The 25,751-nt window shown below is 33.7% G+C and overlaps 1 protein-coding gene across 8 annotated transcripts in view; it reads left to right on the forward strand.

Annotated features, from left to right (window-relative positions):
- The window catches only part of EPHA7 (EPH receptor A7), a 193,385-nt gene that overhangs the window by 147,508 nt on the left and 20,126 nt on the right, over positions 1 to 25,751 (forward strand). For 2 of the 8 annotated variants that reach the window (XM_008263222.4, XM_051854479.2), the window contains exons 6-12: positions 11,102 to 11,226; positions 13,459 to 13,642; positions 17,375 to 17,483; positions 18,406 to 18,461; positions 22,696 to 22,821; positions 23,838 to 24,023; positions 24,594 to 24,655. In XM_008263222.4, the coding sequence (XP_008261444.1) occupies positions 11,102 to 11,226; positions 13,459 to 13,642; positions 17,375 to 17,483; positions 18,406 to 18,461; positions 22,696 to 22,821; positions 23,838 to 24,023; positions 24,594 to 24,655 (848 nt within the window). Of the gene's footprint in view, positions 1 to 11,101; positions 11,227 to 13,458; positions 13,643 to 17,374; positions 17,484 to 18,405; positions 18,462 to 21,392; positions 22,217 to 22,695; positions 22,822 to 23,837; positions 24,024 to 24,593; positions 24,656 to 25,751 lie in introns of those variants that run through there. The other 6 variants (XM_002714589.5, XM_008263223.4, XM_051854478.2 and 3 more) reach the window with 6 other exon arrangements.

Here is a 25,751-nt window from a genome sequence, read left to right on the forward strand (position 1 = left end):
ATAGGAATTCATATTTTTAAAAGATTTATTTATTTTAAAGGCAGAGAAACAGAGGAAGAGAAAGGGAGAGAAAAAGATAGATCTCTCTTCTATCTGTTTATTCCCCAAATTACAATAATTGCCAAGTCTGGGCCAGGCCTATGCCAGGAGCCAAGACCTCCATCTGTGTCTTCCACATAGATGGCTGGGGCCCTAGAACTTGATGCGTGTTCCACCATCTTTTTTGGCTCATTAGCAGGAAGCTGGATCAGAACTAGAGTAGCCAGGACTCAACTTAGCAGTCTTGTTCTCTCAGCATCACAAATGGCAGCTTAAATCCACTATGCCCCAAGGCCCCTTATTCATATGTTTTTATAATTTATTAATAGAATATAAATTAAACCTATCTAAATGAAAGATTACATTTATATTCATTTGGTAAGAAAATTTAGTTACAGTGTGTAAAACACAAAATAACTTAGGCATTCCATGTATAATATAGAAATTCATGTTGTAAAGAAATTAAATAGTGGCAGGCATTTGGTACGTGGCTAAGTCACTACTTGGAATATCTGCATCCCATATTGGAGTGCCAGGGTTAGAGTCCTCCTCTGTTCCAAATTCTGGCTTCTATCTAATACACACACTAGCAGGCAGCAAGCGATGGTCCAGGTCCAAGTACTTGAGTACCTACCACCCACTTAGCAGACTCAATAGGACTACATCCTGGCATAGGCTTGGCCCAACCCGGACAGTTGCAGGCATTTGGGGAATGGATTAGTGGACAACTAGTCTCTCTGTCTGTTCCTGTCTCTCTGCCTCTAAATAAATAAATAAATCAAAGTAAAAATTAAATAAATAGTTATGAAGATTATAATTAAAGATATACATAAGCATTTGGGCTAAATGATCATCTAAAAGCTATTGACTATTGCCACAGTATTTTGTGATTGGAATGCAACACAATTCTCCCTTTATTAAAAATAATATTTCAAGGTTAAAAAATTTGCACAACTAAAAATGCTATTCTGATGGTCTGCCTATAAGGGAATTCATTATTGTGTATGCATGTGTGCATGTGTGTGTGTGTGTGTGTGTTTAAACATATATCCTATTCTACTCAAGTGTTCATTTTAATTATTTAAAAATGATTTGGTTTTGGGCCATAACATCTCCATGCTTCTTGATAAATATTTCTATAAATATTCTACTTTTAAAACAAGGCCAAGGTTATGCAGCTAACTGCATAAATAAGACAACCTTCAGCTATGGATTCATGAAGAATTAGTGAAGAGGCCAGATTACCTGATAAATCAAGTATCAATGTGGTTTAAAGAAAGTCATTAAAGGTATGATGTTTAGCACAGTGGTTTAGGCACTACTTGAGATGTCCCCCTCCCATATGGCAGTGGCTGAGGTTGAGTTATGGCTTTGCATCTGATTCCAGTTTCCTGCTAATTCTGAGCTGGGAAGCCAGTAAGTACGGCTCAAGTAGTTGGGTCCCTGCCACCCATGTGAAAGACTCAGGTTCTGGGCTCCTGAGTTCTGCTTGGCCCAATCTGCATTATTGTAGTCATTTGAAGAGTGACACAGTGGATCACAAATTTCTATATGTCTCTCTCTTTCAGCCTGAGAAATTAAAAAAAGAGTGTAAAAATACTTTTGAAAATTCATTCAAAGTATTAGTTTTCTTTTTTTAAAGATTTATATATTTGAAAGTCAGAGTTACACAGAGAGGAGAAGCAGAGAGAAAGAGGTCTTCCATCTTCTCGTTCACTCCCCAGTTGGCCACAAAGGCCAGAGCTGCGCCAATCCAAAGTGAGGAGCTAGGAGCTTCTTCCGGGTCTCCCACACAGGTGCAGGGGCCCAAGGACTTGGGCTATCTTCTTACTGCCTTCCCAGGCCATAGCAGAGAGCTGGATTGGAAGTGGAGCAGCTGGGACTCAAAACAGCGCCCATATGGGATGCTAGCACTTCCACACCAGGGTGTTACCCACTGTGCCACAGCGACGGCCCCCAAAGTATTAGTTTTCATGAAACTCAAATGAGAAGTTGTTTCATCTGTGTTTTTCTACTAGCTGAAAATAAAACATTTTGAAAAAGATTCGTTCTGTTAACCCTTTTTCCCTATAGTAGTTATTTCATTTTTCTGAAATGATATTGCCTTATAAATGACTTAACATTGATGTTTTAACCTTTCTGTCAAGTTGGTATGTATAAAATAGAGTATGGACTGACACTGCGGCTCAATAGGCTAATCCTCCGCCTGCGGTGCCTGCACACAGGGTTCTAATCCTGGTCAGGGCTTCGGATTCTGTCCCAGTTGCTCCTCTTCTAGTCCAGCTCTCTGCTGTGGCCCAGGAAGGCAGTGGAGGATGGACCAAGTGCTTGGGCCCTGTACCCGCATGGGAGAACAGGAGAAGCACCTGGCTCCTGGCTTCGGATCAGTGCGGTGCTGATCATTTCCTAAAAAGCTTACATACATCAAAATTGTCTGTGATGTATTTAATATCTAACATATCTGGTATTTATTGTGGAGAGTGATATTAATGGTACATCAGCCTCATCTATGTATCATTTGAAAACTGGAGATGTCTGCATATGATCTTATTTGGGACATACTCAATCGGACTTGCCCCAAATGGTGGAGTTAGAAATATCCCAGGGGATTCCAATACAATCCCATCAAGGTAGCATGTACCAATGCCATCTCACTAGTGCAAGTGATCAATTTCAGTTCACAATTGATCACAATGATAGGTCTAAGAGTCAAAGGGATCACACAAAAAAGACTAATGTGTGCTAATACCGACTGATAGAATCAAAAAGGGAGAGAACGATCCAACATGGGAAGTGGGATACACAGCAGACTCATAGAATGGCGGATGTCCTAAATAGTACTCTGGCCTCAGAATCAGCCCTTAAGGCATTCGGATCTGGCTGAAGTGCCCATGAGAGTATTTTAGGCATGGAAAGCCAAGACACTCTAGCAAAAAAAAAAAAAAAAAAAAAAAAAAAAACAAAAAACAAAAAACAAAAAACCAAAACCTAAATGAAAGATCTCTGCGAGTGAGATCCCAGTGGAAAGAACAGGTCCATCAAAGAAAGAGGTACCTTTCTCTGAAGGGAGGAGAGAACTTCCACTTCCACTATGACCCTGTCAGAATAAAATTGAAGTCGGCAAACTCAAGAGGCTTCCATAGCCTTGGCAACTCATGACTAGAGCCTAGGGAGATTACTGACACCATAAACAAGAGTGTCAAATTGTTAAGTCAACAACAGGAGTCACTGTGTACTTACTTCTCATGTGGGATCTGTCCTTAATGTGTTGTCCAATGTGAAGTAATGCTATAACTAGTACTGAAACAGTATTTTACACTTTGTGTTTCTGTGTGGGTGCAAACTGATGAAATCTTTACTTAATATATACTAAATCTATCTTCTGTATATAAAGATAATTGAAAATGAATCTTGATGTGAATGGAATGGGAGAGGGAGCAGGAGACGGGAGGGGTGCGAGTGGGAGGGAAATTATGGGGGGGAAGCCATTGTAATCCATAAATTATACTTTGGAAATTTATATTTACTAAATAAAAAAAAAAAGAATCAGAGTATGTTGAATATATCCAAGGCATCAGTAATTTTAATACTGACCAGGTAAATACACAACATAATACATAATATTTTTGAAATAATTACCATGTTCCAGGAATGCTTATAAGAATTAAGCATGAATTTATGCATTTAGTTTCCATAATAATCCTATTTATGAAATGTGCACTTTGATTATCCCTATTATTAATCTGATAAAGCACAGAGAAGTTGATTTCCTTACTCAGGGTCACCATAACAAATAAACAGTGAATTGCAAATGCAAACCCAGAGGAATACTCTTGGATTCAACTCTTTAGCCCACATTCAAGGAGCATCAGAATGGGCAAGGAGATAGACAAGTAGAAAATAATTAAAGACACATGTGTAGTACGGTCAACAGCAACAAAAGAGAATGCTAAATTAGCTGAAGCAGAGGAAACAGGATTCAAGGAGTCAGTATAGAGATAATCGTAAGCCCCGTCTTGACTTGGGTCTGTCTCTATGTAACTGATATGAATTTATCTCTTGTAGATTATAGAAATGTTACCAACATCCTTGATAATGGATTTAAATATATAGTTTCACAAGTCAAACATAGAATTACAAGTGATTTTTTGACAATAGAGAAAATATTTTGAGTTTCGTGCTTTCCTGCCTTCCAAAAATTGCTCACTCGGTTTTTATTTCATCTCTGCTATAATACTTAGTTTTGGATTTAAATTGTGCACATTCACATTATAATTTGTTTTGTGAATTAAAATATCCTGAGAAGTTAAGGATTGAGGCCCTAGCATGTTTGCAGTCCATACCACTCTTTTTTTATTCTATAATCAGTTATGCAAAATTAAATGTTGAAGTCATGAATGAATGCAGTTCTCATAAGAAAGCAAAGAAAAATGTTGTTATTGTTGTCTTACCTTCTGGACATTTTAAGTGTAACAAGGAAGGGTACTCAAGAATAACGTGAGAGTACTTTTAAAATACACGGCTACTCAAAATGCCATAGTATGACAGATAAGTAGCTTGTACCACACAGAAAGTCATCAAAGAGGCTGCAAAGAAAAAGAAATGCTTCTTTCATCAAAAAAGTCTTGCTAAGAAAAAAATGTCAGCTGAGCAATAACAAAAACTGCTTACTGACGTGGTTGATGTACATCTGACATGAGTTTCTCATATTCTCATACATCAACAACTTGCAGCTGCATTTTGAGTAGCCAGAATGTGCTTTGAGTGGCACTGCTCTAGAATACTTTAAATAATAACCATGTTTACTCGCATTTCCTTTTATAACTTTAAATGAGATTTTAAGCGGCTTCATTTTACCTATTCAGTCCATATCGCCTTACCTACCTCTTTTTACCTGAAGGTATTAGACTGTTCTGAAACACAAGCCCTCTTCATAACAATAGTGGGGTAACGGAACTAGAAGATATTTCTTTTGTGCGGGGAAGTTTGTATTTGGGGACATGTTTGGTACAGAGGTTAAGTTGTCACTTGGGACACCTTCGGCCCATATCGGAGTTCCTTGGTTTGAGTTTGGAATCCGCTTCCCATTCCAGCTTGATGCTAATGAGAACCCTGAAGCAGCAGATGACAACTCAAGTATTTGGGTCCCTGACCTCTACAAGAGAGACCGACATTGAATTATTTCCTGGCTTTAGCCTGGCCCAGCCCAGGCTGTTGCTGCATTTGAGCAATGAACCAACCATTACATGGCAGATCACTATCTCTCACTTTCTCTTTATCTCTGTCTCTGCTTTTCAAATGAAAATAAACAAATACATTTTTTAAAGATAAGTTTATTTTGGTATAAAAACTTTTGAAATCTATGTATATGAGAAGCCTTTAAAAAGTCCATGAAAATGCATATTACAAAAAGATTATGCTTATATTTCAAAACACTTTTGGAGTGAAATAAAATTCTTTTTTAATTCCATTATTCATAAACTTTTCGAAGTACCTGCAGAGTCTCTGAAGCATTAATATTAGATACAGTATACTATAAATTTAAATTTTTTGTGCAATGGGAAATGACTATGCTTACTGATATAAGCATAGTCAAATATACATGATATATCTTTATAATGTATTATAATGCAGCTAATAAAAGAGTAATACAGCTCTGTATGTGTAAGCTAATAGAAATTATAAAATACAGAGTAAGTACAGTCAATGTTCTGAACTACGCTATTGTAATAATAACATTAGTGAGGAAATGCTTGTGTTTATATCTATCTAGACTGTCTCTGGGAGGAAACTGGTAAGAGTTGTTGCTTTGGGGAAAGGCACATCTGTGACGTGCAGTCCAGGTTGGGAAGGAGTCTCATTTTTAAGTCATTGCTTTTTTTTTTTTTTTAATTTTGTAGCATATACATGCAGTTGGGATTTTAAAAATGACTAGTCTTTTCTGATATCTGGAGGTTCTACGGGTTGAGTGTAACACTAAGTGTCTTTTAATCATTATATTCCCAAACATAACACCCTGGTGCATCAGAGATTCTCAATAAATATTAAATTAAGGATTAATTGTACAGCTTTCTTCTTTCTGGTGTCTGCTTTTAAGAAGGGCCACAGATAAAATTACTGCATTTTAGTTGAAAAAAGCTGGAAACGAGCACTTAAAAACGTGAATTGATCTCAAAGTCTGACCCTATCTGAGATGATGGTACTTAATTTCTGTAAGTTCAGCTTATCCACCAATGTAATACAAAGAACAGCAATATCTCATAAGGTTGTAGTAGGAAATAAAAGAGCTAATAAATAAACATAGATAATCGGCAGGTACACAGATAGATTTTGAAAACGCAAAGGATCTATAAAAAATCTCCAATGACCTGCATAGAGTAAATTCAAAACAATATTTCTTGCTAGAGCTGAAGTGTAAAAAAGAAATATTCACTGTTAGTTAATATTCAGTAATATAGATGAGTCCATGTCAAGGGTTTTTAGTCTTTCTGAACAGTTTTATCAGTTCATCATTTGATCATTCCCTAGAGAGAAGGACTGGCGTGATTAGCACAGCTAGTTCTGGGAGCTGATGTATGTTGTTGCTTGGGTGTTCTGTGGAAGATCCACTTCCAACATCATTCATGTTGTTGGCAAAATGTTATTCCTTTACATTTATAGGACTGATGTCTCCATTTTTCTGCTTGAGGTTCCATTGTCATCATTACTACCCCTACATTTTCTAGAATTTCAAACATGGCCCCTTCGCAATGGTAGAGATGATAACCTTTTGAGATTCAAATCCCTTTGACTTCTCCTATATCTTCTCTCTGAACCTCACTGGAGAAATTTCTCTGTCTTTTATGGTTCATGTGATTATATTGGATCTACCGGGAAAAATCTAGGAGACTCTATTTAAAGCATAGATCATAACTATATCCTATTTACCATGTAACATGAACATCTTTGGGAGCCATTCTGCTTACAGTGCTTTTTTCAAATTGTCTTCTTTTCCGCTTTGTACTGTGAAATTTTCCCATACATATAGGTTAGCTTAATGTTTTATGGGGGAATGCATGTCATTCTGCAATTTAAATTCATCATTCTAAATTGCATATTTTTGGAAATTAGGATAAAAATTAAATGTAAAGTACTGCAAACAGTTTGTGGGAAATGTGTATTAAAAATATAATATACTTCAAACAGTTGGTGGAAAATGTGTATTAAAAACAGCAACAACAACAACAACAACAACAACAAACACTATGCTGGGGCCGCCACTATGCCATAGGGGTAAAGCCTCCACCTGCAGTGCCGGCATCCCAGATGGGTGCTGGTGTGTGTCCAGGCTGCTTCACTTCCAATCCAGCTCTCTGCTATGGTCTGGAAAGGCTGTAGAAGATGGCCCAAGTGCTTGGGACCCTGCACCCACATAGTAGATTCAGAAGAAGCTCCTGTCTCCCGGCTTCAGATCTGCCCAGCTCTGACCATTTGGGGAGTGAACCAGTGGATGGAAGACCTCCCTCTCTCTCTCTCTCTTTCTCTCCCTCTCTCTCTGTCTCTGTCTCTCTCTCTGCCTCTCTGTAACTATACCTTTCAAATCTTAAAAAGAATCAGCTATGTATGGATTAGAAAAATGTTTTGCACAAAAATAAGCTTCTCTTTTAATTCCATTTTTCTATAATTTTTTAAAGTACCCTTTTATGAGTATTTGATGCTCAAATTCTATGAAATACTCATTGGTTCAAATCTATACATAACTGCAGCATTCTTATCATTGAATATATTCCAGTTTAAAGCCTCCTAATAACAAATGCACTCCACAAATTTAATTTTCTGTCTTTAGACTTTTTATTTCCTATTTAACCAACTTCATCAATTTTGCTTTTATGCTATCAAAATTTACCACTTGGAACAATGGAAATCATTCCTGAATTTTTAAAAATCATCTTTCAATGTCATTTGTGTGGATTCCAAATATGATTAATGATGTGCCTCATGGTTTTTTCTGTTATATATTTTATTTACTTGTTATGTTTTGTGTCCCCACCAAGTCTTAAAAACCTTTAAGAACAAAATCTTCTATAAACTTATATCTTGAAATTGATTTTTATATTTGAATATTTCTAAAAACTTAGGAGGTAAATGAATGTTAATTATGTGTTAGAAACTCTACTTAAAGTTTATGTTGAACGGCTCTTTTAAATGCAATATTTGTTTACTACATTTTCCAATTAGAAACTTTATTTTTGTTGGTTAGTATTTATTAGCTTTATTTCAATTCTAATTACAATATATTTTATTTCATTTTGTTAATTATAAAAATATAATTTAAATACAATAACACCTAATTGGTTCTTAAAAATGCCCATCATTTAGTTGTAACCATTTCTTTTTTCAGAAATGAACTTCAGGCTGTATAATTAATTAAATATTTCAGTGTAAGAACAAACAGATTTTTAGTGAAATTGTTATGACTAATTTAGTAGGCCAAATACATTAATCACAGAAATTATTGTGTTTCAAGAGTAGCAAATCTTATGCCATTTCCATTTTACTTTAATATGTAACTTTATCTGAAAATAATGACCTTATTAGCATTTTATGTAGTTAGAGACATTTTTCAGTTATAGGCTGATACCCTATGAGTTGTAGGTGCTTTCTGCCTAAGATACAGAAACTCAAGGGAAAACATAATCAACTTTTCTATACTGAAACACTGTATTTGAAGAGCATAAGACAAAAGAAGTTTTGGTTTTTTTTCACCCCTGGCATGCAGTTTACTCACTCTTAAGGTCCATGTACTACACCTCAGTTTCTGACCTTCTTAAAACATTTGACTTGTTATAGTAAAGTATTAAAGAAAAACAAATAGATAATAAATCAGAAGTATAGCCAGTTATTTACAGATACAGATCCTTGCGTAAAACATGGAAAACACATTGTAGCATACTGCACTGCTAACGCTGTGATATGAATTTCAAAATATTATCTATTTCAAATTTATTTTTAGGTATCTTTCTTTTCCCCAACTCCCAATTACTATAATTTTGTTGGTAAAATCTCTTTTCAGTATGAAATCATGAACGTAATTTTAGAATGTAACTTACAGAATTCAAGTCTTATTTTATATTCAGATCTTGCTTCAATGTATCATAAACTGAATGTATCAGATTTCTACCCCACATCTCCTCCATATGAAAATTGACTATCTCCTGCCTCCTTCACTATATCCCTGAGGGATAGAAACCCAGCAAAGTGTCTGATGGCTTGACATCTAAGACACTAATCTATGTGTGTTATTTGAGAGAGACCTAGAGAAAATACACATACCACCACGCTAATCTGTTTTCGCCAAACTTATTTTGAAGTGAACACATATGTTGTAAACCCTGGTCAGAGACCAGAAACTCTATTGGATAATTCAGTGTGTTAACCATTGCGGCATTCTTACCTGCCTTGCATTCTGTTTTTCTAATAAAGTTGAAATACATATTTTTCTGAAGGATGTGTAAAGTAAATAGGACTATTGGCGATTATTTGTGAAGTAGAATGTCATCGCGTAATTAGCTGGAGTTTGCATTTCCCATGGCTATGGCCCAAGGCAGCAGCCAATTGAACAGAGTGGTCTGCTGTGAAAGACTAAGCCTGTTCTGGGTGGAGAGATGGAAGTGTGTCACTTTCAAGACAGGTTCTTCACTGCATGTACTCGGGTGTCCAAAGTTGTGACTAAAAATAAGAGGAATTTGCTTCATTGAAAACATATCAGAAATGGATTTAGTCTTTAAATAGTCTGTTGAATGCTTTTCAGCTACATTCCTTTCCAGGGAAAGTTGTCCCACTTAATCTGCCCTAGTTATGCTTTTGTTACTAATCTAGCAGAAAATGGGAGTCATGCATTTTCCCTGTCTTTCCTTCAAAATCACCAAGCCAGAAAGAAGTGAATAATGTGTATTCTGGACATTGGTGCAAGAAAATATTAAGGAGTAGAAGAGACAAAATAAAGCCAAGGGGATAAACATCAGAAGCTTGCTTAAACGGCTCTGGTCCCATATAATTGCTTTTCTGTCAGCAGGATTATTAACAATTTCGGACGTCTGAAAATTAAATTAACAGCCTGAAAATATTTTACAGAATGAGATAGAGCATGATACATGAAACATAATGACCCCACTGAAACTCAGCCAAGCCAGTGCAGCTACTCATTTAGACAGAGAAGACAACTAGTTAATCATCACCAAGCAAATTAGACAGAGCAAATTAGTTTGCTACATTCCACAGTCTTAGCTACCAAAAAGAGGATATCCCACTAATTAGAATGAAAGGACTCTAAGCATATTATTATGTATATAGAATGAAAAGCAAGATTGTAGCTTTAAGTTGTTTCTACCAAAGCTTGAAGCCTATGTTATGTACCTATAACTTACGTGTGCAAAAGGCTATAAATGCATGTATATGTGTTCATCTGCACATTTAAGTTGCAGCAGTTTTAACATTTTCTTGCATCTTGACCTAATGAAGGGTAAAAATTTTTCCCAAGGTCAATTGGAATTCTTTGGAACTATACTCTCTCTCTCTCACACACACACGCACACACACACACACACACATGAAACATATAAAGTTTGATCCCTTAAGTGGAGATTAAAGAGGCCATTTAATATGTTTTTTTCCTGTATATTATTAAGTTATTTTTCCTTTTAAAAAGTATATTTCTGGTACATATGAAATAAATATTTGTACTTAGTTTATCACTGGAGATTAATCTGAAATCGTATTTTCTAGCCTTAATTAGCATTCATTTGCTTAATTGTCATTCTCAGCCCCATCATTTCCATTTTTCACTAACTTGAACAATGCTATCTTCTGCTGTTTGCACTTTAATTTAAATTTCTATTAAGGTTTATGAACAGTAATAAGGTCCTGTTTGAATATTCATTAGCTTCTGAATTGTGAGCTATGAAAAGGTGCTTTCTTTTACCTTAATGAAACTGGCACAGCATGGGACTGATCAGTTGTGACATTTGATTTGAGGCATCCAGTGAATTTTCTCATTGTTTATTGACACATCTTGTCCAAACAGCTCCCTCGCAAGTGAGCGGAGTAATGAAGGAGAGAGTGCTGCAGCGGAGTGTCGAGCTTTCCTGGCAGGAACCAGAGCATCCCAATGGAGTCATCACGGAATATGAAATCAAGTATTACGAGAAAGTAAGTGCTGAGAGCAGGTGAAATGTACAATGTATGGTGGATCTTGTGTCATCCTACTATGCTGTAGACTGAAGCTGATCATTATGCCAACTCTTTATAGCTACTTCAAAAAGTCATATTTAATTTGAGCTGTTTTTGATAACCAACTCCCTGAATCTCTTGTTCATTATAGTTATGATTTCTATTTACTAAGTTTCTGTGATATATAAGTGAAAATGTTACATTTGCAATATATTTACTCAATTTTTATATCAAACTAATTAGATGTAGAATGAGTTAAAAACAGGTGGCTGAAAGCCATATGCTGCCTCTTAGTCTCCTTAATATGGCTAAATTTTAGTAAATAGTGACATATCTGAGTGTGTGAGTGTATTCATTTCTGTCTCAGAGAGAGACACTTAAAATTCCCTCACAAATCACTACCAAGGCTACACCTCACAGAAAGACCTGACTCAAGAATTGAACTTGGAAACTATTAGTATTGCTATGGTAAAAGTAATTATAAGTGTTAATAGCACTGACTTGAAGAACATATAGCTATTTTAGCTGTTTAGACAAAATTACAAAATAGAGTCCTAGTCCTAACGTTTTGGAAAGATTGGTTGAGTTGACTTGATGGAATAAATTGAAATGTATATACTGCATTGGTAATAGGTGTATTTTTTTGCTGTTTTAAAACAGTCTAAAATCAGGTTTGTTTAATATTTGCATTAATTTTAAATATTTTTATTATTTAATTTACAGATTCATGAATTCATAGCCAAAGTTTCATTTTATTTGCCTCATTTTATGAATGGGATACATTTATTGTCCCATCAAGTTATTTAATAGAAAAATCACTGGTTCTGATGCTGTTTTTGTTGTTCTGTATTCCAGTGAACACCAGCAGTTTCAACCTTTCCTGAAATTATATCAAGTTGCAAAAACAATAAAACACATTTTAAAAAATATAAATTAAGTGGAGCTAGTATATTTTCTCATATTATAAACTGGAAATATTTTTCTCTGGAAAAATCCATTCAAATGCCTAATTTTGATTTTGTAAGACAGAAAAAGTGACTATATCACTAAATATATAAATTAGCCAATTATTAGAAAATATTATAGTATTATGTTTTCAGGCATGTGATCTGTATATCATTGTGCCATCTGTTATGACTGCATAATCCTTTTGCAATACATATATATTACCAATTATCAATTTCATAAATGATTACAGTAGAGATGATCACATTTCTAGTTTTTCTAAATCGATATAATTATATATATATTTACACTTTTGTAATTATTGAGAACTCAAATGAAACAACCAGATTGACATTTCTAGATTTCAATAAATAGTTTCATTTCTGAATAGTTTCATAAAGATGTTTATTATAGGACAAATAAGAAATTGTCCAAAGTGATGTAATTTGAAGTAAAATTTTTATATTTTAATCATAAATCATCAATGAGACTTAAATTCAATTAATCTTTACATTTTTATTCACTTAAGTATTCTGATGGAATTTTCTGAGTGTTTTAATTTTTATATTCATTTATATATGTATATAAAACTATGCTTTATTCTTGGAGGATAAAATATTATGAAAATATAATTTTATTATTTTAATAAACTCATGTAAACTGTAGTTTTCATATCTGGAAAATAAAGAAATTAAATTGAATTATCTTTAAAATGTTAGCAAACCATAAATCACGTAAAGTTTTTAATTTTTATATTTATAATTTTAGTTAATAAGTTTTCATTCAATGCTATTTTGCATAAATGGTTTCATTCTGTAATAAATGCAGTTTTTATTGAATATTAATGTTATGGTAGTGTGATGGTGGTATTTAATTATTAGCACAAAAAATTAAGAGAACTATGTTATGACATAAAGGCTTCCAGGAAATCAGATTCATAGGTGTATTCCCATGTTAATCATTTTAGCATTTGATTCTATTATGACTAATAGTTCTTATCACTGTGCTGTGTCCCAGTAAAGCGAAAGTTCAAAACAACATTGATATTTTAACCTAATTATTTATATTTGGTATTTATAGTACAAAGTCTTGCATTTCACATTTATATTTTGTATTAGAAACAACTCAGTGTCCTGCATTATAACAATATAATAATGATTAGCCTCTATAAAAACAATGCTGAATATGGGTATGATTGTAAGCATTTGCTGTCATATTATCTGGTTCCTGTCATAGTGAGCTATTTCCTATAAATATCATTTCCAGGATCAAAGGGAAAGGACCTATTCAACAGTAAAAACCAAGTCCACTTCTGCATCCATCAACAATCTGAAACCAGGGACAGTGTATGTTTTCCAGATTCGGGCTTTTACTGCTGCTGGCTATGGGAACTACAGCCCCAGACTTGATGTTGCTACACTAGAGGAAGCTACAGGTAAAATGTTTGAAGGTAATTACCACTTTTGGCTTGAATTCTTACTGTCAATAATTCTGGCATATGTTTTGTTTTTTCAGTGTTGGATATGATAATCCAGATAAATTTGACTTACGAAGATAAATTTATGTGTATCTATATATACATTTTACCAAGGTTATTCAGAAACACAATTTAAAATTTGTGATTTTGTTTACCGATACTGTAGCCACATAGGCAAGTTAGTCTTTTTAACATATACTGGATTTAAATTTAAATAAGGAAGTTAGAAAAGGAAGCAGGACTCATTCAATTGGTGTGTTGAACCCAAGATGTTTTTGTAGACATCAAAATAAACTTACTGTAATTGTGGCCGGCAAAACTCCATTTCCATTAAAACTCCAAATGATGTCACACTCAGCTGTCCTGTGTGGACAGGAAAATGTAATCTAAGAAATTGCTTATTTTAGCTGTTTGCCTGATTTAGCATCAATTTAAAAAATTAGATTAGTTTTAGCATTAAAGTGTGCTTTAGCAGTTTTCAGTTCAGACTGATCTCAAGATATAACTTTGGGATTTATAATATAAGACAATTCAAATTATTTTCCAAATTCTGACAAATAGTTGCAATTTAAAATAGAAGCATTGATTAGTTATCTCTCATTTGCCTAATTTTTTTCTTATCAGTAAGACACCTATAGGTTTTAAAACTTTCAGGATGAGTTTATGCCTTTTTCTGACATTATAAAGTGAGGATATTGTGCTGAACTATTATTTATTGAGTGCTGAGATATATAGATTATTTTCATTATTTAGGAATGAAGTAGCTGAGACCCAGGGAATAAGTTGAAGTGGTAGATACTGAAGGATTGCATGAAGTGAATATTAAAAATGGATTTTTGTTTTATAAAGAATTCAGTGATTTTTGATATCAGAATATTCTCCTCTACTGGAATGTAAAGTTGGTGAAATGAGGATCGATATCTATGTTTCTTGTTATTGTCTTCCCAGTGTCCACAGTAGTTTCTGGCACATAGACGACCCTCAGTAAATAAGCATTAATGAGTAGATGACACTCATCAACACAGTACAGCTTTTGAGTAGTGATCAGTGATAGAAGCCAGATGCCTGGTTTCAGCTCTCAGCTCTGCCACATCCAGTTATAAAAATGACTTGTGATGAGCTACTTCTCTGTACCCTAATTGTTAAGATAGCAATACTATAGTCACAGGGGATTCTGAGGATTAAATGAGTTAATATAGACAAAATACCAAATATAATGCCTGACTCAGAATTCTCAAATGAAAGACTTTTATTATGACTAAAACATTTTGAGGACATCCAAACAGTTTTTCTTTACGTAACATCTCGTTATTTACTACACTGGAAATTAAAATTAAAAACTTAAAACACACACACACATTTCATTAACCAGCAAATCTTGATTTTTGGAAACCTCAGCTGTGCTCTTGTGAGCAAATAAGTATAAAAAAGCACAAATAACACTTTTTTATCATATGAAAATTACTTTGGCCTTTCAGATTCCCTGAAAAACTCTCGAGGACACTCAGGGTTTCCCAGACTCCTCTTGGAGAACCACCCTGGTAGCACAAGGTACTGGGCTATGTGCAGATTAACAAAGTTGGTGCTCTCAGTTTCTAGGTTAGTGAAACAGACAGGCACAGAAATTCTGGCCATGTAATTAAGCTCTGGCAGAATACATGACCCAATGTTTGCAGCATATCAGAGGGCAGTGACTCCTGTGCTAGGAAGTAAGGCAAGAGGAAAGATCATGCTGAATCCAAGGAATGACTTGAGCACTATTTGAAAAGAGAAGTTAAATAGACTATTCATCGCACATGCTCAAATCCCCTTCTATGTGGAATTTAAACTATGGGTTTTATAATTTTTAAACCGTAATGTTATAATTGCAACCTTTAAAACTTACTTTTAAACTTTATTACTAGTGAAATAGATGAAAAATATTAAGAACAAATATTAACTATGTAAAAATTAAAAACTGGCACTGATGATAAATAAAACATATAAACAAATATGCACCAATTCTGAGTTCACCTGAGTTCAGTTTTCCTCATTCACCTGAGTTCAGTTTTCTCATTGGAGCTCTATTTCTGAAGGTGAGGGAAAAACTGAGCCTAAGACAAACAGAGAATTAGACCCATGGGATAAATTGATTGAATGGAAAGAACTTCTACAAGTATATTTATAATCTTTTTCATCATCATGGGTAGAGATACTTCATTCTTTTTCCTTTCTTGCTGTACATAAAAAAGCAGATAAACAAAAAGACAACCAAAAGGAGAAAATAAATCAAAATTCTTGAAGTCATCGTTTCTGTGTTATACAATAATAGACTGTAATTCAGAATTGGAATCCTGAAAGCTATTTTCTTTTTCTTTTTATAAACTTAGTTTAGATCCCCTAGGAAGCAAATCAACAGATGATAAATTAGGGCATGTGTGCAATACCTTTGCTCTTAAACCAAAGTTATTTTTACTTATTTTTTTAGCATAGGTGCTATATCTATTGTTAGCATAGATACATATATGAAATTAAGAGATAAGTTGTCAAACGGAGACAGAAAGGCTAGAGAAAGGCAAGTGAAATAAACTTGAGATTGCCTATTGTGGACAGATAACCTCTGCCTGCATGTGATTTACCACTCTTGAGACCCAGTCTCTTGCCACCAACAAGGAGTGGTATTTTCCATTCTGCCTTGACAATTACAGCTGTTAATTGTTTCAGAAGTAAACAAAGTGTATTAGTTTGATACTATGTATTACATGATATTTGCTACCTGGCCATTTATAGAAATGTACATTTTTATTGTTTTATTTGATGATTTTACAAAGTTTAAACTAGTATAAAATATAATAATTTGGCATATTGCCATATTGGAAAAAATGCACTAATTTGGAAAAATTGAAGAGGTAAAGTTCAAATTCCTGTGAAGAATTCTGAATCAGAGGCTGTCTTAAAGGAAATAAAAACAAACTTGTTCCCAAAGAGACTCTCTGGAAAGTTCAGCTGGGCGTGCCTTAATGAGCATAGGAAAATCACCTGGTATACAGCGAGTGTGTACAATTAGGTAATGATAAAATGCTTTTTAGAGTGCTTCTAGAAGGTTTGCTCTTTTATAAATAGACATTTCTCTGTAAGTCTCAAATATGCTTACTGCATACTTTATGAAAACTTATACAAGTAATTTAGTTCGTACCTTTCCTGAAATACAAAAGAATTTAAATTCATGAAATTTCAATATGATTACTTGAAACTTTGTGTTTTATATAAATAATATGAAAACTACAGCATTCAGTGTATTTCAGTACACTTTGAAAAACAATGCACATAGTATGTATTTTGGTTCTCATCTTGCATACCAGAAAATTAGGCAAAGAGGGATCAAATGCTTTGCAAGAAACATATAGGGATTTAAAAGCACTTGCAAATAAAATATTTCTATGCCTTGATTCATAAGTCAGCTTTCCACAACAAAGCAAGAAAATGGCCATTCAATAAGGCTTTTATAGGTTTCTTCTGTAGTTGAAAAAAGTAAAAGAGATGAACATATTGTCCTTAGTACTTCCTTAAAATGCAAAAATAAAATTTATTTAAATTTATATTGTTACAATGTAATACATTTATTTAAAACTAGAAGGGACTTAAAAAGAACAGATATCTCTTATTTAACCTCTTCAGTTCTTGCATGGTTTCAAGTGTTTATAAGCCTTTTTATTCTGTTTGCAGCTACAGCTGTCTCCAGTGAACAGAATCCTGTTATTATAATTGCTGTGGTTGCTGTGGCAGGAACCATCATTCTGGTGTTCATGGTTTTTGGATTCATCATTGGAAGAAGGTAGAACACCAACTTGTTTTAATCTCTAACATAAAACTTATGTATTCTTCATAATTATTTCAATCTATAACTGATTTAGTATATTAGCATTTTAAATAGTAATATTCTTTGATACCAAACTATACAAGCCAATAAATTGCCATTTTCCCAAGATCATAATGTAGCTTGCACTTGATCACTATCATTAGTTTAAGGAGAATGAGTGTTATAATTTCTCTTTAGATATATTTCTATTTTTTAATGATTTATTTATTTATTTGAAAGGCAAAGTTACAGAGAGGCAGAGTCAAAGAGAGGGAGAAATCTTCTCGCCCCTGGTTCACTCCCCAAATGGCTGCAATAGCCGGAGCCTGACAGATCCAAAGCCAGGAGCCAGGAGCTTCCTCCGGGTCTCCCACATGGGTACAGGGGCCCAAGTACTTGGGCTATCCATTACTGCATTTCCAGGACATAGCAGAGAGCTGCATCAGAAGTGGACCAGCTGTGACTCAAACTGATGGCCATGTGGATGCTGGCACTGCAGGCGGTGGCTTTACCTGCTACACCACAGTGTTCCGATTTCACAATGAATGGAGATCATTGGTGAAATACTTATTGTTTCAGTTATCAAAATAAAAGCTCATGGAAACCACTTAAAATTTCAATTATTTTCAGGAAAAAAAAAACAAATACTCATGATAAATCTAAATGCACAAAAATGTTCCTGTTGCACTGTCTCACACAAAGATTTTGCTTTGTGTGCATTTTTTATTCATGTAGGATGCTGTATTGGGCCTAAATTAGCTCGTAACTACAAAAAGGAAGTTTTGTATTTAGTTTATAATTCTAACGAGTATGTTGTTAAATAATTAAGATGCACTGTAGCAAATTTTAAATAGATGAAGAACATTGATTAGAGTATTTCACATTTCTTTTTTTCCAGGCACTGTGGTTACAGCAAAGCTGACCAAGAAGGAGATGAAGAACTTTACTTTCATTGTAAGTGTTTGGTTTTTCTTTATTATTGTATACCCCAACTAATACAGAAATCTGGTTATTAGTATTGGCATGAACAAATAAATACCTAATGCATCATGCTTGAAATTATATGATGAAATCAAAATGTTGCTATAAAGCATTTGAACAAGATATTTAGAATGAAAGTCATAAGATTTGAATCTGAAAAATATGTATATATTCAGAAACGTGACATAACTAGGATAACACACCTTTTACATTACAATTTTCCCTTTTCAAATTCTGCCCAAGTGTTTCTGATATCATAACAATCCATTAAATGTTATGTGTTCCCATGATATGGCAAAGGGGCGTCATTTCAAAGTAGCCTGAAAGGCTAAACTAAGAAGCCTCTTTCTCTTCAGCTACTAGAAGTTGTCTGTTACTGATAGATATTTCATGGGATGTCAATATGACAGTCATGGGCTTCAGATACTCTCTGATGTTTTCTCATGCACTGAGATATCCATTAAAAATTTCTCTTAGAAATCTTATTCAGAAAATATGTAGAGCGCCAAAGAAAATAGATGCCCATCTACATTAATCTTCCTGCAATGTGGGCAAGTGAAAATAGGAGTAAATACTATTACTTTATGCAGGCAAAATAAAAAGCTGGTAATCAAATTATTTCAGTTCACGTAATTGATGATGTTCTTACACCTGTTATTATTATTTTTAATAGTTGAAAATATAAAACACTAATTTTACTTAACTTCTTAATAGCTATCACATTCTCTAAATTTTTATGGAGTGATAAATTTCTCATAATTGAGAGAAGAATCATGTCTTTATATTGTATGATTTATCAGATTCTTATGTCAGTAGCAAGAAGTTATTGTCATTTAGCCATCCTAAAGTCTAAGTAGCAATCAATGATGGTTCATCTTTTTAAAGTTCAAATTTCAATGGGTGGTTTAATACACAACTCGTGGGTGGCTTTATTAATACTCCTAAATATCTTTAATATGTTCTCGCTTGAATCAATACTTACTTTGACATTAGTTTTTAAAGGAGAGCCCCAAACATAGTGTGAAACTCTATAGAATTCCAGCTACTGAAGGTTGGAAAGGCACATGGAATACTAAAATTACTACAAATCAATGTAAAACTTGTTCCCAAAGTGGGTTTTATCATTAAGGGTAACCCTCAAGGTCCTTCAATTCATGAAGCTCTCCCCAGACCCTGCAGGACCCTAGCAGTATTGTGTATATGGTTATATATCACTTTTCTTCAAGAGGGTATCCAAAATTGTATGAAATTGTAGTCTCACACAATTTGAATTAAATACATGTGATCCCGCTACCCTGCCTGGAACTATTTGATGGTCTCTCACTATCAAAGCTTCCTTTTTGGGTAATTTGGCAATGATCTTCCTGTGATAAGCTTGGGTGATGAGAGCACCACAGTTTATTCATTAACATATGTACGGAAAAGTGGAGGATACATTTTTTTGTTCCTCTTTCAAGACAAGAAAAAATAATTTTAACACTTTCCCAGACAGGAAGTTGGGAATCAAAACTTGAATGCCTAAATTTATATTTATAGTTTAAATGTATACTGAAAAGTAAAGTAAGAACATAATTCCTGGAATCCTTGATCCTACCCATATGTGAGTAATTTAGTGGCAACATTATTTACTATTACCATCATCAATATGTCACTTTTCTTTCATTTATCAAATGTATCTGAGACATTTCCCAATTATCAAATATGTTTTAGTTTATTTGCTTTTAACTTGAAGGCTAATACAGAAGGTAAATTGAAACATGGCTTAGCTAGAATTTGCTGCACAGCCTCATGCTTAATTGTCATCACTCAGTTTCAGTATTTTGATGCTATCCACTTTTCACATTTCACATCTGATTTGTAGTCATAAAAGATAAAGTCGCATGCCTTACTTGCAAATATAAACAAGATAAGTTTGCTGTATATAAATGGGTTTTCATTGCCATAGCAAAATATCTATTGTGGGTTTAAGATATTTAAGGTTAATGAGAAATGGAAGTGAGATAGTAAAACACACAAAAAAGTTACAGTTGTAAATTGGGATAAGCAACAAAAATTATGAATATTCAGAATATTTATAAATTATCCTTATTTTAAAGTGTTGATTTAAAAATGAATAATGAAAAAGTTAAAGTTCACTTAACATATTCTGTTGTGGGAAATCTTTGATATCACCCTTTTGCAAAGATATCTCTTCTTGTCATTTGATGTGAACCAGCATTTTACTGGATTTTATGACTGTGTATAAATAAGACACTGTCGTCACTAGCTATTTACAAGTCAGTGTCCTTTTATTCCTTTAGTGCTGGGACAGTTTTCCTGGGTGCTAAGACACCAGATTGAATTTTTGCAGAAACTTGAAAGCAACCATTTAAGTAGCTTTTAGAGCACTGAATTTAATAAAATGCCCAGTCGTTTGTATCAGGCGCCCTCAACTCTCTGTGGCCCCAAGTGCTACATTTAAAGATGTAAACACAATGGAGGGGTTTAGTGAAGCAATTCCAATTTACATTTTGCTTCCTCCTACCATTTCTTCTAACAATGTCTTGGAATCCAAGCTGGGCAGTATTTCATGTTTTTTATGCCAAAATAGCTCTAGCCTGTCAAAATGTTTTATGACAGCTTGAATAAAGAACCATCAGAGACCCGTTTGAGATGCAGAAGGTTACCTCCAATCTAGCTCCCTTATAAAAAAGAAGAAGAAAAAATATTGAAAGAAAGAAAGAGAATAAAAAGGGAGAAGATGGCTCATTATCCATCTGCCTGCCAATCTAGGAGGTTAACCTATTGTTTTCTTCCCTTCTCTCTTTTTCTCTTCCCCCTCCCTCTTCCCTATACTCCTTCTTCTCTCTTTTCTCTTTCTATCCCCTCTCTCTTTTCTTCTTGTGTTGTTTTTTTCATGTTCAGCTTTAGTAACAAATGAGCATCTGTCAGTTTTATAAACTGCAACAATAATTGTTTAAGACAATCACTTTTGGAACTACAGCAGAATAAATCAAGATTTTTAAATCCCATTTTCCTTTATACATTCTGCTTCTTTTTGTTGGTTATGTGTTTATTTTTAAATTATAATTCTAATGTGATGACATAAGCACAGTTAGGCTACAGTGTAATATATAAAGAAATATATTGTTCTCCAAATAGTAAGATTTAATGAAAAGATTGTTCAGTGGCTTTGTTAAAACAATAAAGAATTTTTGAGGATATCCTGTAATCTTTTTCATTGCATTAATATTACCAAATATATGCTTATCTCTCTTATCTTTGTCTTTAACCAAATGATTAAATTTGGTATCCATTATTGTAATTTAATTTTATTTAAAGTTGACATCATTATCTGTTACCTGCATGCTTCTGGGTGCATTTTAAGAAGATTTTAACTTTTTAAGATGATTCTATGTTGTTTAAACTTTGACTACCTTTTGTGAGGCATATTGGCTACCTCCGCATAGCAGTTAAGATCTTCCAAAGCCTTATAATTGAAAGTTCATATAAATCATTCCTCTTTCAAATCGCTGTCATACTTGGTGAACAGATCCCAGGAATATTGTAAATTTTCTAACTTTACTCTGTACTTTGTACATCTGGCTTCTATTGCCTTTCAAGGTGAAGATGAAACTATGTCTTTAGAATATTTCTCTTTGATTCTGTGATAGCAATCCCTCATAATTGTATTAATTTTATGTATATGTCAACAATGGTTGGTCTTTAAAAAAATAAACCAAAAGAATAAGTAAGATGTCTAAATGTTTTTAATATTGCTGTCAGTGTAGTAGCCTACCTGTAAATGAAATGTCTTATTTTCCCACTGTATTAATTTGATTGACTGACTGACTGATACATTTACAAATGTGTTTCCAAGTCCATTACAAACTTCAATATGGCTTGAACTATGCCATGATAGCAGTGAATTTAATTAAGCCAGCAGTCCGATAGGCATGTCAGAAAATTTGGTGGATGTCTTTTGTTGATTTACTGGAAAAGCAATTCAGTTAGTAACCTATGAGCTGGATCCTATGTTACCTATAGAAGCTTGCAGATAATACCTATTCGCCAGCAGACTGAAGTAGTCTGTTAAAACTGCTGTGAATCAGGTGATGTGGAAGCAAGTTCACTGTTCCAAGGAGCACTCTGCATAATGAAATTCCTGGGCTGACTGCACAATAAGTGCTTTGCTTCATCACAGTCATGCTTTCTTACATCATTACAGTTAAATTTCCAGGCACCAAAACCTACATTGACCCTGAAACCTATGAGGACCCAAATAGAGCTGTCCATCAATTCGCCAAGGAGCTAGATGCCTCCTGTATTAAAATTGAGCGTGTGATTGGTGCAGGTAAGGCTGTTGTAGCTTCCTTGTTCGGCTGTTCCATTTAGCCAAGATCGAAAGTCATACATCATAATGACAAGCAAATAATTATACCTCAAGTATAGAACTTTTGCATTTACCTGAACTGTTGGAAGCAATGAGGCTGTACTTGTTTATGAAATCCTACGGGAAAAAGTGAAAAAGAAGCATGGAGCAGAGAATCTGTATATATGTGTTTTTCTGTTGGGATTTTTGAGATATTGTTCTAAACATTTTATGATAGTTCTGGCCTACTATTCAGGAAAATACTTAGTATAGCTTAAAAGTCAAAATTATCCTGAATTTGCTGGGATATTTATTCCCCTTTTGATGTACTATTTTCTTGCCAAACTTTGGCTTTTATCTCTTTTTCTTGGATTTGTAGAGAATTATCTGTTATTTCATTTGAAATCTATGTAGAAAATTAACATGTATGAATTATTTAAATGGAATGTTATTTCCATGTGTACAATGTACTTTCATAATAATTGCACACTTTTAGATTCAAGTCCTTTAAATCTAGCAGACAGAGTGCACATAATTTCTAGACTTTTAAATCTTTAATAAATATTTGATTCTAAAACTTTAAAAGCAGTAGCAACATTTAGAATTTGCTAATGTGCCCTTATGGTTTAGTAAGCAGTATAGGTTATGCAATGTATTTCAAATTTAAATGTTGACTCTGAAAGAGTATTTGTTAATCCAGTTGGAAGATAGTAGCCTGTGTAATAGACAGTTTAGGGAAGCTTAACTTCTACAAAAGAGCTAAAATATATTCTTGGGTGTTCATTTCACTTAACCATTTTTTTCATATTGAATTTCATTCTGTTTCAGAAATAGAATCATTTATCCATAGGAATGTGCTCAAAATAACTTAAAGAATATTTGCAAAGTATTTATGAAAAAAAATTTATTAGTTTTTTAATACTTAAAAAAATTAACTTACTTTTAAGAAAAGAAGTAGTTGAGAAGTTAACATGTATCTGCTTGTTCCATTAATTCAGGAGAATTTGGAGAAGTCTGCAGTGGGCGTTTGAAACTTCCAGGGAAAAGAGATGTTGCTGTGGCCATAAAAACCCTGAAAGTTGGTTATACAGAAAAACAAAGGAGAGACTTTCTGTGTGAAGCAAGCATCATGGGCCAGTTTGATCACCCAAATGTTGTCCATTTGGAAGGGGTTGTTACAAGAGGTAGATATTGGCTATATCTTTCATTTACCAGAAATTATTATTGTGTATATAATAAGTAAATCAAATTGTGGACATATTGCCTTATCTTAATGAATGTACTTTTTCTTGGTATGTAACTAACTAAAACAATTCTTCTTTTATGCTGCCACCTCAGGGTAAAAATCTTCAGAAATAATGCATGTAGGATTTGGACTGAAAAATGAACCAGATAGACGGAATGACTGACAAATTTTTATATTTAACTTCAAAAATGTTAAAAGTGATACTGCTCACTCTTTATATTTAATATAAGATGTCATTTTCTGTGAGTTTTTTCTCACAAAACACAGCTCAGAAGAACATGTTGACTGTCATGTGAATGGTTTACATTACAAATCATGATGGTGATGCAAGCAGGCTTTGAATGACGCTTTGAACACAGAAGCAGCACTAAAAACATCAGAACACTAATCTCTTCCCCATTCAGCCCTTCAGAACACTGAAATGAGAATGGAAGAGGAAACAACCCTAACATTTAGCTTACAGTTTTGGAAATAACTTTTTGGGTTCTTTTCTTTTTTTTAATTTTAGGGAAACCAGTCATGATTGTAATAGAATTCATGGAAAATGGAGCCCTAGATGCATTTCTCAGGGTAAGTACTAAAATGATTCTCCCTGTCTAAATATACTACACATAATATCAGTACAATTGCATCAACTTTTCTTTTGCAGTGTAAAATGTAAACACTGAAAACTTGAATAAGAGATCAGAAGATTATTTTTGAAAATCAGAATAATAAACAGATTTCAAGACTGTATTACATTAGAATCTATCAGATACTTAAGTGATACAATGTGGCTTAAAAGAAGTTTCCATTAATATTGTTAACTGAAGTACAAAAGATAACGGAAGCCCTGTGATTGGAATGCTTGTTGCAGAACGTCTTATACAATCCTAAGTGAAATATGGAGCTTATATAGAGAAGATTAAAACTGAGAAGGCCATTCAATGTTGGTACTGTGATCCCAACTCTGCTCTTTAGGACTGTTTCTGTTATATTGTTAAATGAACACCATGCCTAAAAAGTACAACTACTGATATTATTTTTTATTAATAGCCTATGATTTTTTTGTAAGTGATCAATCCTACATGTATAAAAAACCTAATCTAACACAGGTTAATATTTTGGAATAAGAGGTCATGCATTTTTTTTTAAAGATTAAGAATGATCTTTTAAGCTAGATTTATGAGCAGTGAGGATTTAAAGAAATTTTTATTGTTGTGATGAAAAGCCATCAGATCTCTGGAATATTATTTAGGAAGCTCACTAATTCGAACCACCATTGGCAGTAAAACATGTTTGTATTCAGGAGGAGTTATCAGTGAGTTAAGAAAATGAGTTAAAAATATGTACTAGCCCATCTCATTGCAAACAGTTCTCTTCCTATTTCTTAGTACATCTATTTTAGAGAATCTTTTTTGCAAGTATTAGTCATACCAAAAGCAAAATAAAGAAAGGAATCAAATGAAAACAGTCACTATAATTATGTTCTACTTCTTAGTTTTCCTTTATTTTGAATCAAATATTTTCCCTTTCCTTTTTTTACTATTTGAAGAAAAAACTTAATGGATGTGTGTATATATATATATATATATAACTCACTTTTATCTAATTTTTTAGCAATAAGTTGAAAATATACTTGCCTGTCAAGGGTATGATTTTGGGGTATTCTTTTCCCTAACTTTGA

The sequence above is a fragment of the Oryctolagus cuniculus genome, chromosome 5, assembly GCF_964237555.1.
Source record: "Oryctolagus cuniculus chromosome 5, mOryCun1.1, whole genome shotgun sequence".
Taxonomy (NCBI): domain Eukaryota; kingdom Metazoa; phylum Chordata; class Mammalia; order Lagomorpha; family Leporidae; genus Oryctolagus; species Oryctolagus cuniculus.